Here is a 17,785-nt window from a genome sequence, read left to right as displayed (position 1 = left end):
CTGCATTTCATCCCATCTTGGATTGTTGTCAAGGTTTGAAGATTTTGAAGATTTTCTAAGTTCCCACAGTGGTGTTTGTAAACTCAAGGTCTGCCTCGTGAAATGTTTGTACATTTAACAGACACAAGCATATACAAGTGTGACATTCGCCTACGTTTGCAAATAGAGGAGATCTACAAGTAATTCACTAAAGCTGGTGACAAACTTTTTCACATGTGTAAAATAAAGTTATAATCATGTCATACAGATTTACTTAAAGTGCCCATATTATGCTATTTTAAAGGTTCCTCATTTTGTTTTGGAGGTCTCCCACAATCGGTTTACATGCATCCAAGGTCAAAAAAACACTATCATTTTCTCATAATATACATTGCACATCTCATTTCTCAGAGTCTGAAAACGGTTTGTTTGAAGATTCAGTCTCTCTAAACACCTTTCCGCAAGCAACTCTGCTCTGATTGGTCAGATGGCCCAGTCTGTTGTGATTGGTCGAGCGCTTACAGTGTTTGTCGGAAACGAAACGCTCATACACAGTGATACGAATTATGGCGTCAGTTTTTCCGTATCAGTTCCAGCACAAGTCCAAATCCTTTTGAAGTGTATGAAAAGCTGATTCGCAGCGCTGAACACAAACCGAACTCTTCCAAGCCCCAGCTACAGTTTGAGGGTGGGTCAAATTAGACGTCGTTCACGGGCATCAAATGATGACCATAGGTGGGCATTATGCAAATCTGTTACAAAGTATGTAACAGGAAGTGAGACTGTAATTTACTAATTTCAACAGTTCAGAATCAAATCTTTCTTTTAGGAGACAATAATTTTGTCACACACATTGATCTTTAAAACTTTGCAGAGCTTTTACATTCACAAACAGCTCTTTTACACACTGCAAGAAAGTATAGGGTCGGGGTAAGTCAGGGTAAGATGATCTGTAATCTTGATGATCTGATCTGTTTCTGACAGATCATCTCTCTTCTTTTTCTTTGTAATGGCCCATTTGGGGACACAGGACAATCTTTTTGTTCATGCAAATGTGAAGCCTGATCTTGATTGCATCATCTCTTCCCTTCTCTTTAACACGTGCAAAAAGCTCAAAACTACACAAGTCGTTCAGCCACACACTGCTGTTAGGATACACGCGGTCAAGAAAGGATAAGATATCAATATATACAAACTTCAGTAGATCTTTGTCAGTGAATTCTGTATTTTTTCCAACTTTTGAACTAATGAATTCATATAAATCAGGGGTCTTTACCATGGGTCCACAACACACAGTATGGCAGGTTCTTTTTTTAAACAAAAGCAAAATACTAAGTTAACTTTAATCAATGCTAAACTTATCAAGCTAGATGTTTCATTGAATCTTCATTTTAACTGTATCAAGTAAAATTAGGAAATGAACACACATATGATGCATCAATCATCAATAACCATAACTGACTTTGAAGGTATCTTATGCTCACCAAAGCTACTTTTATCAAAAATACAGTAAAATCATAAAATTGTAAAATATCATCATCATAAAAATCAGCTTTAATTCATTCCTGTGATGGCAAAGCTGAATTTCCAGCAGTCATTACTTCAGTCTTTAGTGTCCTTTATCCTTCAGAAATCATTCTAATATGCTGATTTGGTGCTCAAGAAACACTTTTTATTATCAATGTTAAAAACAGTGCAACTTGTGCAACAGTGCAAATTTTGATCGTTTTCCAAGGATTATTTGATTGAAATCTTGTTGTAACTATATAAACATCTCTACTCTAATCAATTTAATGTCCTTGTTGAAAAAAAAAAAAAAATCTTACTGACCCCAAACATTTCCCTGTTTCCCTGAGGTCCCTGCTTCGTTTCTCTATCCACTGAGTGGTCCTTTGCCTGCAAATGGTTGAAGAAGGGTTACATCAGTGAATGTGACTTCAAGACATCTTGAACTGACAGTGGAAGTGAAGTCGCCATTGCCCGTGGACATCTAGCAAAAAAATGACAGCCTATTGAAGTGTTAAAAGAAAACTTTCCAAGAGGACTGGATTACCAGATTCCCTTACCATGGGTTATATGACAAAAGGATAAGTCATTCAAGCAAGTCCTTTATCTTGGGTCGTAAGAATAAACAATTCATCTTCAGTTTTACATTTGGCTCAACAGGGTCATAGCTGCCAGAACTTCCGAACTTCTCCATCGGTCCCGGGCCGTGAGGGAGGGAGACGGGCGCTGAGACCGGCAGTAGGAGGCAGGATTCATCATCCGGTTATAAGCTGGCACGGCTCGGTTCCTGAACCCCAACAAAAAGCCTGTCGCGCTCAAGTGAGCCCCAAAAGATTTGTTTTGCCCAAATCGCTCAAATATTGTGGGGAATCAACAGACCCAGAGGGCCACGGTGTCTCATCTGAGAGGATGAAGAAGCGGAAAAGGAAAATGTGTTTGTGGTGTGGTCACAGTTCAGTAACGTTTTCCACACACAGAGATAAATGGTGGTAGCAGGGGGCATCTCTCACTGCATGATGGGACAGTGATTGCACAATATTGTATAAGGCAGGTTTTGTGCCATAATGAAAAGGAAGGAAATGAGGGAGATGAGTTGTGTGTGTGTGCCGTGTACTTCAAATGGTTCTAGGTCATATAAGGTCTAATCTAAGTCACTGACCACTTTCATATTTCATCAAGCATACTACAAAACAATTAGACTCAGAGTGACATCATCTAAACACAGACAGACTGGTAAGATAAAAGTATAAATACTTTAGTGAGTCAAAAGTATTTACGAAATGTATATATTCATGTACGTCACGACAAAAGCCCATTATCAGATTCTGTCACTGTTTATAAACATTTATCAGAGCCATGGACATGATGTTAGTGCACATCTGGACCAGTGTTATTACGGTTAACTAAAACTATTACAAATAATCTTCATTAATTGAAATAAATTAAATTTTCAATATAAATATTTGATGAAAAGCTTAAAAATTAGAAATGTTATCTTGGCAACTAAATGAAAATCATATAAAATACAAAAAAATACAAATAAGTTGAAATGCTAAAATTACTAAAACTGAAATAGATATAAAGCTAAGTAGAGATATAAAAAAAAACAAATACAATTATAAAACCACATAAAATTACTAAAACTAAAAAGACAACTTAAAAGCTGATTCAAGATATTATTAAACACTATAATGGTCTACTAAAAGGCGCTCATGTGGAACACACGGGTTCCATGTTGCGACCATGTCACATGTTTCCATTCTGCAATTCCGCTATTTTGTGCCAACTGATGTGCAGATGCAAAATAAAAGTACACAGTCTCGATTTATTACATATTTGTTGGCATTTGCAGAATTTATTAGTATTGTAGTATTCATTAGTGGTTTAATATTACAATCTGTACAGTGCATCTCTCTCTCGCTATATGTTCTCTACAATCAGAGCTGTCTGCAAAGGCTGAATGTTCTCATGCACGCTCACTCTCATACACCAATGCACATCCAGGTGCTGTGCGGAAAACACATGAATCAAATATTGGCATGGAAAAAAAAAGTCATCCAGAAAACTGCTTATGGTGCTTGTTCTGTCCCTAAAACTGAAGAATTCCCTTTATTAGTTTAATAATTTTGCACCTACTGTAAGGGACAGGCTTCAAACATACATCTTTTGTGCCAGTAAAAATAAAAATGAAAGAAAAAGAAAACTCCCGTTAAACAAAAACAAACAAAACAATCCCTCAGTTCAATTTGAAGAGAGAATATAATATTGCACCCTCATTCCTATCAGGGAAAATATAAAAGTTATGGCAAGACGTCACCATTTAAATACAAAGAGCCATTTAATATTAGTTTTAATGTACAGCAGTGTACAAACTCTGGACCGTTTAAATGTGCTGACATTAGCCTGCTCTTGTACAATGTCTTTATCTCTAAGACATTATAGTAGGTTCCAGGCCTTACAACATCTTCAGTCAGTTCTCGCATTGAATGCTTTATTTGCAATCAATGAATACAAGAAACTTAAGCCTTTATTCTGCACAATGGAAGTCCAATCAAAAACAACTTAACCTTAATCTGGTCATTTTTGTGGCAATAGTAAACTAATTGTTTCCAAAGCTGCCACACAACTGTCATTCTTTAAGGTATTAAAATATAATCTACGTCTTGGCTGTAACAGACTAAAGCTGGAGTATGTCTAGTATACAATTACTATGCATTAAATATTTAACAAGGGCAGTAACTGGATTCCCTGTATTGAGAACGCCAACAAAAAAATTCCCTCATTATGATCTGCACTCTTATGAACCCTTGACCCATCTGTGAGAATATTAATTTATCTTCTCACAGATATTAAAGGGATAGTTCACCCAAAATGAAAATTCTGTCATCAATCATTCTGTTCCAAACCGAACACAGAAAATATTTTGAAGATTTTCATTCCCATGGGGGGAAAAAGATACTGAGACATTTCTCAAAATATCTTCTTTTGTGTTCCACAGAAGAAAGTAAGTCATACAGGTTTGTAACATAATAATGACAGACATTTCATTTATGGGTGGACTATCCCTTGACAAATTATGACAGCAATATTCAAGCATAGTTAGTGTTCCCATTTCCTTTAACTTTGCAGCAATTTAAGTAATATCCACAATACAGTGCAACAGCAACTGTAGTTGTCAAATTCAAAAATAAGATAAATAATACTTTAGAACTGTTGTAAAGGCAATTCAAATTGTGAGACGGGAAGTTAGTGTGACAAAAGAACAATACAAGAGAATAAAACACAACAAAAACCAGTTTTAAAGAACAAAATGTGATTTGGTGTCCTTTATGTGTTCAGTTAGTACACAGGAAGACATGGATACCATATCAGGCACGGGATGGTTTAGCAGGTGCACCTTTCAGAGAGGAGCATTAATATGTGTATGTGTCAGTCCAAGTGTCTTTGTGTTAAAAGAACAATATACCCAACTAATGTAGATGTGCAAGCGTAGTCTACACGCTCTGACGGTGGGAAATCATCAGGACGTGGAACGTCTGCTGATGCGTTGGCTTTCTCAGGCTTGGTTGGTGGCGATGAGATTTTTCAGCTGTTTGACAACAGTGTCTATAAGCTTCTGCTTGTCCCGTTCGTTTTTACGGAACTGAGCGAACATGTTGTTCTTGCGGCTGGTGTCCTTCATCCTGCACACAATGAATGAAGCATATCAGATCATTAGATTACAAAAACAGAAAAAAGGAGGATGCAAAAGATTGGGTTTTTTCACTTTGATAGTTTAGACTTTCATGTACTGTATCCTCAGTGTGAAATGCTCATAAAATGAGAACAAAGAGAGTACAGAGTATGTAAAAGTAGAATACAGAAAATGAAAGAGTAGGATGGCTTCACTAAAACATAACCTTTCCAAATTCATCACTCATATGAAAACTAGCCAAGGAATATGATGAGACAGGGTGGCCACTTAAACTCAAATGTAATCTTGGTCACAGGGTGCTGTGCCACTAAAGAGCTCAAGGAAGGGCACAGACTTTAACTGAGACTACCATTGTGTGGTCAAGAAAGACATTCCAAATGGTGCTTCCATGCAGGAACCTTGGAGCAGACTTGCATGGAGGTTCTAATGATCCTGCTCACTTTCCTGCCGCTTGTGCCAAACGCTCATTCTCAGTAGCTTGGAGATCACTGAGCCAATGCATGCACATTCCTCTCATTCGCAACCAGCCAAACCGTGGCAGAGCTAGGCACCAGAGTTTGACAAAATACTGAAGTGACCCATCATCATTAAGGCATTGAAAAAAACATTATTTTATTCTGCATAGTCTGTAGTCCTCCGCTTTTCAAGAAGGCATATCATGAAAAACAGGATTTTCCTTGCTCGTTTGATACTGAAAAACAAAACAGCAAATCATCAATGAAAACAAAAATGTAAACAGACATCATTCACACTACTGTTCAAAATATTTTGTTATGCTTTTAAAAGTCTCATGCTAACCAAGGCTGCATTTATTTGATCAAAGTCAACTGTAATATTGTCAATTTAAAATAGCTGTTCTCTATTTTAATGCATTTTAAAATGTAATTTATTCCTGTGATTGCAAAGCTGAATTTTCAGCAGCCATTACTTCAGTCTTCAGTGTCACATGGCCCTCCAGAAATCATTCTAATATGATGATTTGCTGCTCAAGAATCATTCCTTACTTCTTATAAATTTAGAAAACTGCTTAAAAGGGGTGGGAATTTTTAGGCACCTCATGATCTAATCCGATTCCGAGAGTCACGATCCGATTCCAAAACGATTAATTATTAATTAATTAGTTAACTGACTTGAAAGTCCTTTTTATTACATTTGTAATTATATGAACTTTTTACAAATTAAAAATATAAATTAAAACAATTTTATGTTAAGAATTGAGAACTGAACGTTCTCCATTCAAGAGATTTTTCTCTTTCTCAGCTTTACTGATGACATCATAGATAGCGGGAGATCTAATAAGCTGTATTCACACTAATGCACAGATCTCTTTTAATTTAATGCATCCTTGCTGAATAAAATTAGTTTCTTAAAAAAATATCCTACATTTTTGAATGGTAGTGTACATATGGAAGTTTAAAAGGTACATTGGCAAAAACAGCCTGTTTAGGGTTAGACAGTGGGTAGAAAATGGCAAAACAAAACTTTGTTGAAAAAAAAAAACAACCTTTTAATTAAAATGTACAGACCTTTCAAACACAATGCAAGTTACAAATATTGTGAAAGAAAGAGTCACTCTGTTCAATTTCATGATCACCACCAGCCACAAATCCAATCGTTCTTTTTCTTTCAACTCATCCTGCGAGTCTTATTCACTAAATGTTATTAGGCGAGCTAGCCATCACCACGGACACATATCTGTATTGCCATAGTGTGCATCACTGCTTTTTTACAGAGAGCCGCCTGTGATTACCATGGTGATAAGAATCACCACCGCCTAGTGAGGAATGCTTGCTTTGTTGAGCATGAGAGTTTGTGACTCGCTTCTGGAGTTTAACAAACAAGTGGAGATGGAGGCGGACAGAGTATTAGAGAAGTGATTCTCAACTGGTTTTGCTTCAGGCAAGGATTTTACACTGGAGATTAGCTATCGACCTGACCAAAAAGCAAAATTGTTTATTGTACACTAAAATGATTAAAACGACAGACTGTTCTCGGTTGCCGATAACTCGTTGCACAAAACATTGTCGTTGGCACAAACCATGTTTATTCTAACTGCAACTGAACCCTTACTTTCTTCTACCTTGTGTAATTTTGCTCCATGTTTTTGATGATGAGGGCACTGGCCTAATGTGGATAGCTGAAGTCAAACTAGAACTTTTGAAATTGACATTCACAACAGTCTATTTTCATATTTAAAAATGTAGTAAAATAAATTAAAATTGCAACATGCAACTTTTACAACTTTTACAAAACCATATCCAGGTAGAAACGATATTTGTGTCGCTCTAAACTTAAAGTGCTTTTTTTTTTTTTTTAGCATTTTTCTTCCCTGCTGTCTATGACCCCATCAGAACAGCTTGTAGCACATTTCTGGGTCATAACCAGTGCTCGAAGTGGGCCGGTACATACTGTAGGCAGTACAGGCACTTCTATATTTTAAGCTGTAGCGTACCCTCACTTGCATATGCACTTCTCACATGTTGCCGGTACCAGGTTCCACTGTAAATTTTTCGCTGCGTTCACTCCTCATCACACTATTGTTTTCCTCCAGCGAAAACAGAACGTGAAGACACTTGAAAATGACATTTTTTAATTAAAGCGTTTTATTGTGGATGTGGCATTAGATTAACATAATGCACAGAAATGATTAAAGACACAATCACACTGTGAAAATGATTTGTTGGTTCAACGTAAAGTAGCCTTACCTGGTTGCCTAAGAGATTAGTTTATTCAACAGAAACTCAATTATGTAACAATTAACAATTATGTAATCTGAACAATGTTTATGACCTAAATTAATGTATGATTAACTAACTGTATTTTTCTATGTACATTTCTGAAATGCACTTTCTGTAAAGCTGCTTTGAAACAATATGTATTATGAAAAGCGCTATACAAATAAATTTGAATTGAATTATGAACCTAAGCTGATTTGACTAAAGATTTGTGAAAAATCATAATTTTGTTTACAGTGCAGTGGCAAACAGCACTTGGTCAATGCACTGATTTAAAATGCTTATTAGAGAAACATCATGTAGATATTTCGTTGTACTAAATAATGATTGTGATATTTATAGCCTTAGAGGAAAGGGATTTGTGGTTTTTGATGTCGCTTTGAATTATAGAATTGGCAAATTGCAGATTAAACATATTGCCAATCTAGACAATTAACCTAATATAAGATTTGTCTATATTCTAAACTAATATTAATGAATGAGACAATATATTTAATGTTTTTTATTAAAAACTACCCACACCCATATTTCTATTTTATATTTTTCCTCTTCTGGATGTACAAAAATGTGACATTTAACCAGTACCAGTAAAATATATTGCCCATCCCTGCAATGAGGTGATACACAACCACATCACTGCTTCCCTGACTTCACTTCCTCAGTTCAGATGCTTCCTCCACTTACAAACAATCATGATTTTATTGGATGAGGTTTTTTAAACAAACTAAAACTCATATTCTTATATTTAATCTTCATTTCCCCTCTCTAAGTAACTAAAAAGCCTTTTCTTTTTAAGTACACTCCAATTTTTCTCTTCAGCGAACAGGTTGTGCTCTGATTCCACACACACAGACACAGACACAGACACACACACACACAGTATTCGTGCTTAGTAGTGTGCTAACTCTGGCCAGGCTAAATAATACAGATCACTTTCACTGAGAAAGAGGGGCAAGAGGGTAAGGCTGAGGTAAGTGCAGCTCAAATGGGATCAGGCGGATACGTGTGTGTGTGTGTGTGTGTGTGGGTGTGGGTGTGGGTGGGTGTGTGTGTGTGTGGGGGGGGGGTGTTGTGTAATACCAATCCACTGCTGTTTTATATCACAGATACAAGAGGACAGACAGAGAAGGGAAGGAGGGAGGGAAAGAAACCGAGAGCGACAGAAGAAAGCTGAAGTGATCGAGGTCACAAGTCTAGCAAACATACACACACACACAACATTGAGGAATGCATACATTCTGCAAACATGTACTGAGTTTTAATAAACAGCATGCAAACACTAACACTGACACTCTTTCTTGTACATAACGTACAGCAAAATCATAAAGTGTACCAAACCCTGCAAGCATACACTGATTACACACTGATCATGTGAGTGATTATAAAAAACTTGTAAGAAACGTCCAGGTCGTATTTTACACCAAAATTAAAAGAAATAAAACAAAACAAAACATATATAATGCATCACTATTATTGTTGTGTGTGTGTGGTTCAAGTATTCCCTACGTTATGGGAAAAATGCCCTCACAAAGATGGCAATATCTGAAGTCCTTGTGGGCACATTTTTTGGTCCCCATGAGGAAAATGTGTCTAAGTGAAATTCTTGGGTAGGTTTAGGGTTTGGGGATAGAATATAATGTACAGTTTATACAGTATAAAATCATTATGTCTATGCAATGTCCCCACAAAACACGAAAACCCATTTATTTTCTTTATGTAAAATATTGTTTCCTATTCTTATTTTGGGAGGTAAAATATAACCTGGAAATTTCATGAAAATCACCAATGTAAGGGCACATCAACAAAATGCAGAATACTTACGATCGAGAAATCCTACTCATGAGTAACACATAAGATAATGAGAGAAAGAGAAAAAAACCTATTTGCATCTTATCAGATGTCTTAAAGTAAGTGCATGTGGTTTGATGAGCGAGAGATGAGAGGAGAAAGATCAGTGTGAGACTCACTTCTCTAGGAGGGCTAGAGCTGTGTGAGGATTGACTCGCAGGTACTTGCAGGTGGGTCGGCCGTAGTCAGCCAGATACGTGGACCAGTCCCACTGAGTGAAGAGATCCAGTAACTAAAACCAGGATGGTGCGGGAAATACAAGACAAAGAGAGATCATTAAAGTTCATTAAACACCATCATTGGCCCTTGTTAGATCAGGCCAGTTCACTTCTCCCAATGTTACATAAGTGAGCAGGGCCTCTTAAATGAGATTATAGAGGAGACACAGGAGAGAGCAACATGACAAAGCAGGGGATTAGAGGAGAATGGAGAGAGGTTAAAGAGAGAACAGCCATTTACACTCTTTCACCCTGAATGCAGGGCTCTTTCTGACCCGGACCTGACCCGATAATGGGCCGGTAATGACCCGTGATTGACCCGGCCAGCTACTGACCTTGCTGGAGCCTGGCCAAAAATGCACCCCTCAGCACTGGCTCAATAAACAACAGAGCACATTCCTCCCTCCCAAACAAACCCACTCGCACAAACACACACACATTTAGACGCAGATTCAGTGCTGGGAATGCAAACAAACACAATCAAACATGTCATCAGAACTTGCTAACAGAAAAAAAAAAACCCAAATGAATACACAACAACCTCTGTATTCAACCGTAAACACACATAAAGGACACATGAAACCATATATGCCTATGTGTGCAAAAGGGAAAAGCATCCAGGAAAGCAAGAAATGTCTTTAAGTATGTTAAATGCACTGTTTTTGAGCTACAGCAGGTTTTTAATGAAGTCGAGCTACAGTCTTAATCTGTCTTTCCAAGCAAGTATACAATGAATATTTATTAAATATACGTAAGATATGTGCACATGTGCAAATAAGTGCACAAAGCTGAGGCAAAATTAAGTTTTGATTGAAGTGTATACATGCTGGATGAAGCCACGCTATAAATGCATTATCAAGTTCTGCTAAGGTGTCGGGCAAAATTTCAACAGCAAAAAGGACCATTGTCTATTGTCAATAGTGTAGCGGTATATAAAGCACAATTCATTCGGAATTCTCTTTCAAACCAAACACTTCACTTTCTGTTGGGTCAATCTGTGTGACCAACTTGAACCCATAGCGCAACCTGCATGGAGAATTCATGATTGTGTGGATTACTATTGAAATGACTGAATTTCGCCAGCAAAAATTCGGTGAACAACAGTAAATGTGACCGCAGCTTTAAAAAGAAAAAGAAAAGAAAAGACCGGCAGTCAGACTAAAGCATTTACGTGAGCAAGTATTGTTTTAGTCCAACTGAAATCAAAATGTTAATAAACAACAAATTCAACCACCTGTATTTTCAAACAAAACTTCTCATGAAACAATGCACACACACCCATCCTGTGCGATGGCAGATAAGCACCTGCGTGAGATAAGTGATTTCTGGATTTGCATACATATCTTGTTTTTTCCTTTCTCTTCTCTTCTTCCCGCTAGCATGGTCTATACAGACCCACCAAGGGAGGAAGGCTGAGGAGAGGAGAGGAGAGGAGAGGAGAGAGAGAAATAGGCTAGGTTTTGCCGCTGTCATTTGTAATCTGAATGCACTTGCATTCCACATAGCGCTAGCTAGTGTGTCAAACTCGTCCATGACCTGGGTTTCACCTTTCCGCTCTGCCTCTCCGCTCCGCCTTCACCTCCCAATGAACTTCCACTCGGTCTCTCTCTTTGACCTCGGCGTGACCCCCGACAGTGTTATCGGCCCCTTTCTGAACAAACAAGAGGGCCACGCTAGAGAGGAGCTGGGGCATGGGGGCGTGCGGGCGCTGGATTATCACTTCCTCTCATTCTTTTAAAAGAAAGAATGATGGAGAGAAAGGGAGCAAAAAAAGAAAACATGACGTTGCACATTGATGTGTTGCTCTCGTTTCCCTCACAGCCTCAGCGTCACCCCTCGTTCACACTATCTCTCTCCTCTCTGGGCCGTTTGGATAAGGGCTTATAACAGTTATTCCGACCGTCGTACTTGTTTGTTTGGAACATAGCAGGAATAACTATTCTCGTTAATAGCCTGGGGGTGTTGGGAATTGACTGCCGTGTTATTCTTTTCTCCCCTTAGACTTGTTGCACTTTCTGGCAGTGTTCTGGAAAAACAAGGTTTGATTTGCCACTTTACTCGTGCAATAAATCTAAAAATGCTCTGGTGGGGAGTTTGTTATGTAATGATCTAGTTACCTATGCCCTAGTAACCTAGTAGCCATCTACAAACGGCTTGTGAATAACCAGCCAATAGAGAATAATTATTCATTATGACTTCATGAAGTCGATGCGAATGAGCTGCTATGTAAAACTAAGATGAAAGGATAACATTCTTAACCTCTGAGTCGGTTAGTTTTGTGTTCTCTAGTCACTAATGCTGAATTGTTTTTTTTTTCTCTTTGTGCCATCACTGCCACTGTTAATTCATCCATGCCTTCTCCTCGCACTCCTTTTCTCGTTAGTTCTCCTCTCACCTCTGGCTGCCCTCTGGCTCTCAGTGTTGTTTAGTGCGTTCTGGAACTATCAGCCCCAGAGGCTCATGCAGGCCAAAGTCAGTTGAGCTTAAGCCTGAATAATGATAACATTGATAATAACCAGCATAGAAAAGAGAGATCAGCCTAGTAAAGAAAGAAATAACAACAACCCCACTTTGCTAAAACAAACTAGAAGGGAGGAAGAGAGAAAATGAGGCCAAAGTATCTATAGTTAAATATACAGATTGCCTGACCTGTATTCAAAAATGCCTATGCAGTTATCTGGTAGAGTACAGCTTCGGGTTGCATGTTAATAAAAATGTCTAAACATGGGATGAGTCACAATGGGCTGGTATGCGAGTTGTGATTTGAACCGCAGCAAATAGGGCTCAAGTGACCGGTCATAAATGTGAACGACGAGCAAATCCGATACAGATACAGCAGCAGTAAACCTCCGCTGGGAAGAGCAAATATGAACATGAGATATCCAGAACCCCTTTAAGTGCACCAGTGTTTTCTCTGATGTAGTCAGTAAAAAAAGCAACAAGTGTTCAGTTTTAAGGGATAGTTGGCTAAAAAAAGAAAACAAAAGAAAAGTCTGTCATCATTACTCAACCTTATGTTGTTCAGACCCATAAGACTTTTGATCATCTTCAACAAACACACACACAAACCTTTTTCATTTGTGTTTCAAAGATGAACAAAAGACTTTGGAATGACATGAGAGCGAGTACATAATGACAATTTTCATTTTTGGGTAAAGTACAAGGTGATCAATTAAACATTCAAAAGGTTTGGATCAGAGCAGATTTGTTGGGTATATGGTTAATACAAATACTGGTGAAAAATCAGATGGTGGGCTGCAAACTTTATGGAATGCCTCACAATTATGATCCCCAATCATCCTGTCCACCCCTAGTCAATCAAGCGGGCGGTTTTGAACTCAACTCTTAAGGTGCCTAGTTGACATGCATTCTGATCATCATACCATCACCGCTTATGATTATTTCTAGAAGTTTCTGTGAGAAATCTGTTAACGTTAATGAGAAAAGGCAGGTCTTATCTTGACATTAACCTGCACATGTAACCAACAGAGAGGTCTGAATCAAAAACACTTAGCTCAGCTATCCATGGTTCTGGATCATGTGAATGTAGAGAGAAGAGCGGAAAGAAAAAAAGGGATGGAGGAGCAACTAAAACATCATTCAACATCAGACGGTCAAAGTCCACTGGAAGGAAAATGATAAGGAGTATCTGAGTACTGAAAAAAGGAAAAGTGGCTCCCTGTTTCTCAAGCCATATTTCAGTCCACATAGCAGTAGCACACAAGGTCAGAGGTTATCCATAGAGGTTATCCTGGCTTAGACTTCATCTATGCTAAAGTGTCCAGCAAACAGTAAGCATGAGACACTCAAACACAAATCTCAGTCTATGCAAACAAACATGCTCTTAACTGCAGGGAAACGACATGTCAATCAGAAAAGATTAACAATGTTGAATGTTTGCTTTCTCTGTCTGTGAAAAAAAACACTTTAAAATGACAAAGTCCTAGAGGCACCAGTGCTGGGAATGACAGCAACTGTCAATCAAAACGAGAGAAAGTGGAGAAGAGGAATAAGAGACAAGAAAGACAAAAAGAAAATAAAGGGGTCCATAATGGAAAAAAGATGATGTGGCGGAGGAAGAGAAAAATGATGGAGAGGGAAAGGAAGAGGAGGCAACAGAGGGAAAGCAGGAGAAGAAGAGACTCCCTCTTCTTTGCTGCCTCTGAATGTTGTGCAGGTCTCAAATGAGTCAAAACGAGGGAATAAAAATAAAGGAAGGAAAAACATGTTCAGCACTTTACAATAACTCATCTTTAGTTAATACAGGTATATAGCTAACAATGACAGAAAAAACTTTTATAGCATTTATTAACCTAGGCCAATATTAAAGTTGCAATGTAACAGAAGTAGCAATGGATCTTTTATTCCTTTTGTGACGTTCACCCAAGTTATCGAAAAGAAAAAAAGTACAGGGTGGGGATTTTTGTATGTGAATTGAACTTTCAGTTGACTGTAAGAAAGGGGTGGGGTATGAGCTGACTAAATGATCGGATAAGTCAAGCATGTCACCAGAGAGAAGTTTGTTGTTTAACTGGAAGATCAAGTTATGGCATTTTGATTCAAAATTACTAGGCATTAGTCATTGTAATTTAAGATCTAATGCATTAACTAATGACAACAAACGAATAAAAATCAGAATGAGCTTAATTGCCAAGTATGTACCTTTCAGTACACAAGAGGAATTTGTCTTGGTGACAGAAGCTTCCACAGCACAGACAAAATGACCGCGACAAGACAAAGTGTCTTGTAGAAGCCTACGATCGGTCAACGAGCGACGTCTTGTGGTTCCATCACAGAAAGCCACAAAATCACTTTCCAGAACATTCTCATTCACAGTTCCATGCTGGTGGAATGCTCTTCCCACCCTAATCCTGAATGCAGAATCCCTGACAACTTTCAAAAGACAGCTGAAAACCCTTCTCTTCCGTGAGCAAAAAAAATAAATAAATTCCTTTAAATCCTCGCTTATCGGGCTTATGCTACTCTGAACAATGCCTGAACTTCGTATTTTGAGCACTTCTTGCGTTGTTTCTTGCCTCTTCACGATGACTCGCTTAATTTAGTCCTAATTTGTAAGTTGCTTTGGACAAAAGCGTCTGCTAAATGACTAAATGTAAATGTAAAGACAAAGATAATAAAAATATATACAAATATAAAAATAAAAAAACAATAGACAATGTGTGTATGAAATCTTAAGTGTTACAGAGACATGCAAGTAACAATCCTAACACAATTTTGAAGGAATAAATCAATAAATAAAAAAACTCAAAAGATATTTTGAAGAACACCTCAGTTTTGACGGTGAATAAATGATGACAGAATTTTAATTTCTGGATGAATTATCATTATGAATTTTGCTGCTATATTATGTTAACAAAATAAATGGCAGAGACATAAGTCTTTAAACAGAGTGTACCAAAAAGAGGCAGTAATGACCTGTACCCATCAGAGTGAGTAGGACATAGTGATCCTCTCGTTCAAATAGAATTCACCCTGCACTGAACTCTGAACAGAGTAAAATCAGAGTGAGTGTAAAAATGAACAATGACCACTTACCATTGGTCTGCTCTGCTAGGATGCTGTGCTCCCTTCTGCTGGTGGGTCTGTGCCACAACTGAGTGGCTCATTTAATTACATTAGTAGAAGCAGAGACCTAAATGATTAAGACTGGCCAGAATTCTCAAGAGGGCTTCAGAGGATCTCAGCAGAGTAGAAGCTCCAGTCCGAAGTATTCTGACAGCCGTAACTTGATTAAAAAGGGTACAAACATTGCTGTAACAGGCCGCAGGACACAGAGTTCATGAGATTAATTTTCCACCTTTTCAACTCAATGACAATACTTAATTGATACAGAGATTCTCTTGCTGGGTGTGTATAGTACAAGTCACTACAGGACACTGCTAATCTCTAACTGCAAAGTGAACATTTACTGAGGGAACTCTAAGCATGTCCGAAAAAAGCATGAGGGAGGTTGGGGTCAGAGGGTGGTCAAGATGGAGATGGCTGCGGTGGCCGATACACTGCCTCTAAGCTGAACCCCTCTCGGGTCATTGTTCTGTTATCAGCCCTGTTCGCTCCGTTTGCAAGCCACATCAGGGACAAGCAAAAACAGCCCTCTTCCTGAGGCCACAACGTCTAAGGAGCCATAGTCTGGGGAAGACTTGGCCTCAAACTTACCTTCCTGTCCTCTTCAGACAAGGAAGAGTTATCTCTGGGGTTATGGTGTGTTGAAGCGGTCATAGAGACCTGAGGAAAGTGGCTAAATCCAACAGAATGCACAACTGTCCCATTTCTGAAACATTTAAAGATTTCAGAAGTAAACCTTATTAAAACCTGGTTCATTGAAATCTCAGATGACAGAAAAATCAGATGACAAAGACAAACTGTGACTGAAGTATTATAAAAAGTTAACCAAAAGTATAAAAATTATTTTAAAAGATAATGAAATAAGTAAATACAAATTATATTACATAAAATAATAAGTATTTGGGTCACAGAACAGATGATTTGGCACGTCCCTCGGTATACTTTCTGTGACCTTCTGGTTGACTTGTTTTGACACCTATTTTAATAGTTACGACTGTAATTAATGGACGTTTGACCGTTTATGTTAGCCTAGGGGAAGAGGTGGCCTCACTTTCAACTTCCTGTCCATTCAGAAAAGAGAGTTATTGCCAGGTCAATATGACAACAAAACAGTCACAAGCCCTTTCAGTCCAATCCAGAAGAGATCAACTAAGAATGGGTGATAACAAATAAATTAGCAGTATTTATGTGCGAACAGTAACCTTTTGCATTTGGAGGATGAGCTCATTTTCACTGTCCATTTCTCCACACAACCCATTTTGCTGGTGCAGGAGTTGCTGGTGGTAATTAATAACTGTAAGACTGAAGAACTTGGCACTGGCCTGGGGAAGACATGACCTCTCTTTTACCTTCCTGTCTATTCCGACAAGGTTAGTTATTGCTTGGGAAGAAGTGTGACAGAATGGTCAGAGCTGAGCCAGTAGCAAACATCTAAAAGAGTCTGCAATGTGCAAAGAGAGCTAAAAGGAACACAAAACAGAAAAAAATATGACATTGAAATATTTACTAGAGAAGGTTTTAACATTTTTAAATACATGTGGTCAGAATTATGTTCTATGCCTGATCTAAGCATGTTATCTAATTACTCATATAGACAACAGTTATTCAGAGGTTACACAATAGATTTGGGCCTTCATTATGTAACAGGCCACAATGAAGCACAAAAGTATATATGTACATAAACTCATAACTTATATGTAAGATTTTGGGGTCAATACTTAAAAAAATAACTTTTATTCAGCAAATGTGCATTGAATTGATCAAAAGTGACAAAGACGTACTGTTTACATGTTTGTTTTTTACAAAAGATTTACATTTTAATAGCTGTTCTTTTGAACTTTCTATTCATCAAATAATCCTGAAAAAATGTACTACAGTTTCCAAAAAAGTTAAGCAGCACAACTGTTTGCAACATTGATAATTATAAGAAATGTTTCTTGAGGACCGAATTAACACAATGCAGCCTTAGTGAGAATAAGAGTCTTTCAAAAACACTTTCAAAAAGCCCCTAAACAGTGCAGTTCTTCATCAGGAATTGTGCTGTTCAACACAATAAAAAAATATGTATATACACATATATATATTTTCCCTATGGAGAAAATATGGGATTTTTACTTCCGGAAAATGACTGTTGCGCTCTATTCCTAAATGTGGTAAAAAGAAGATGAAATATTCAATATTAAAATATGAAAATGAAATTCAAAACAGCTTTATTAACA

The 17,785-nt window shown here is 37.8% G+C and overlaps 1 protein-coding gene across 4 annotated transcripts in view; it reads right to left on the bottom strand.

Moving 5' to 3' along the window:
- Positions 1-3,290: 3,290 nt before the first annotated feature.
- The window catches only part of exoc6b (exocyst complex component 6B), a 98,315-nt gene continuing 83,820 nt past the window's right edge, over positions 3,291-17,785 (bottom strand). For all 4 annotated transcript variants that reach the window (XM_084109060.1, XM_084109062.1, XM_084109061.1 and 1 more), the window contains 2 exons: positions 9,882-9,994; positions 3,291-5,168 (listed from right to left, as the gene is read on the bottom strand). In XM_084109060.1, the coding sequence (XP_083965186.1) occupies positions 5,042-5,168; positions 9,882-9,994 (240 nt within the window). In that variant the 3' untranslated portion in view covers positions 3,291-5,041. The remainder of the gene's footprint in view (positions 5,169-9,881; positions 9,995-17,785) is intronic.

Source organism: Abramis brama, assembly GCF_963993115.1.
Source record: "Abramis brama genome assembly, chromosome: 3".
NCBI lineage: Eukaryota > Metazoa > Chordata > Actinopteri > Cypriniformes > Leuciscidae > Abramis > Abramis brama.
Note: the sequence above shows the minus strand (reverse complement) of the source record. Positions and strands in the feature narration are given on the sequence as shown.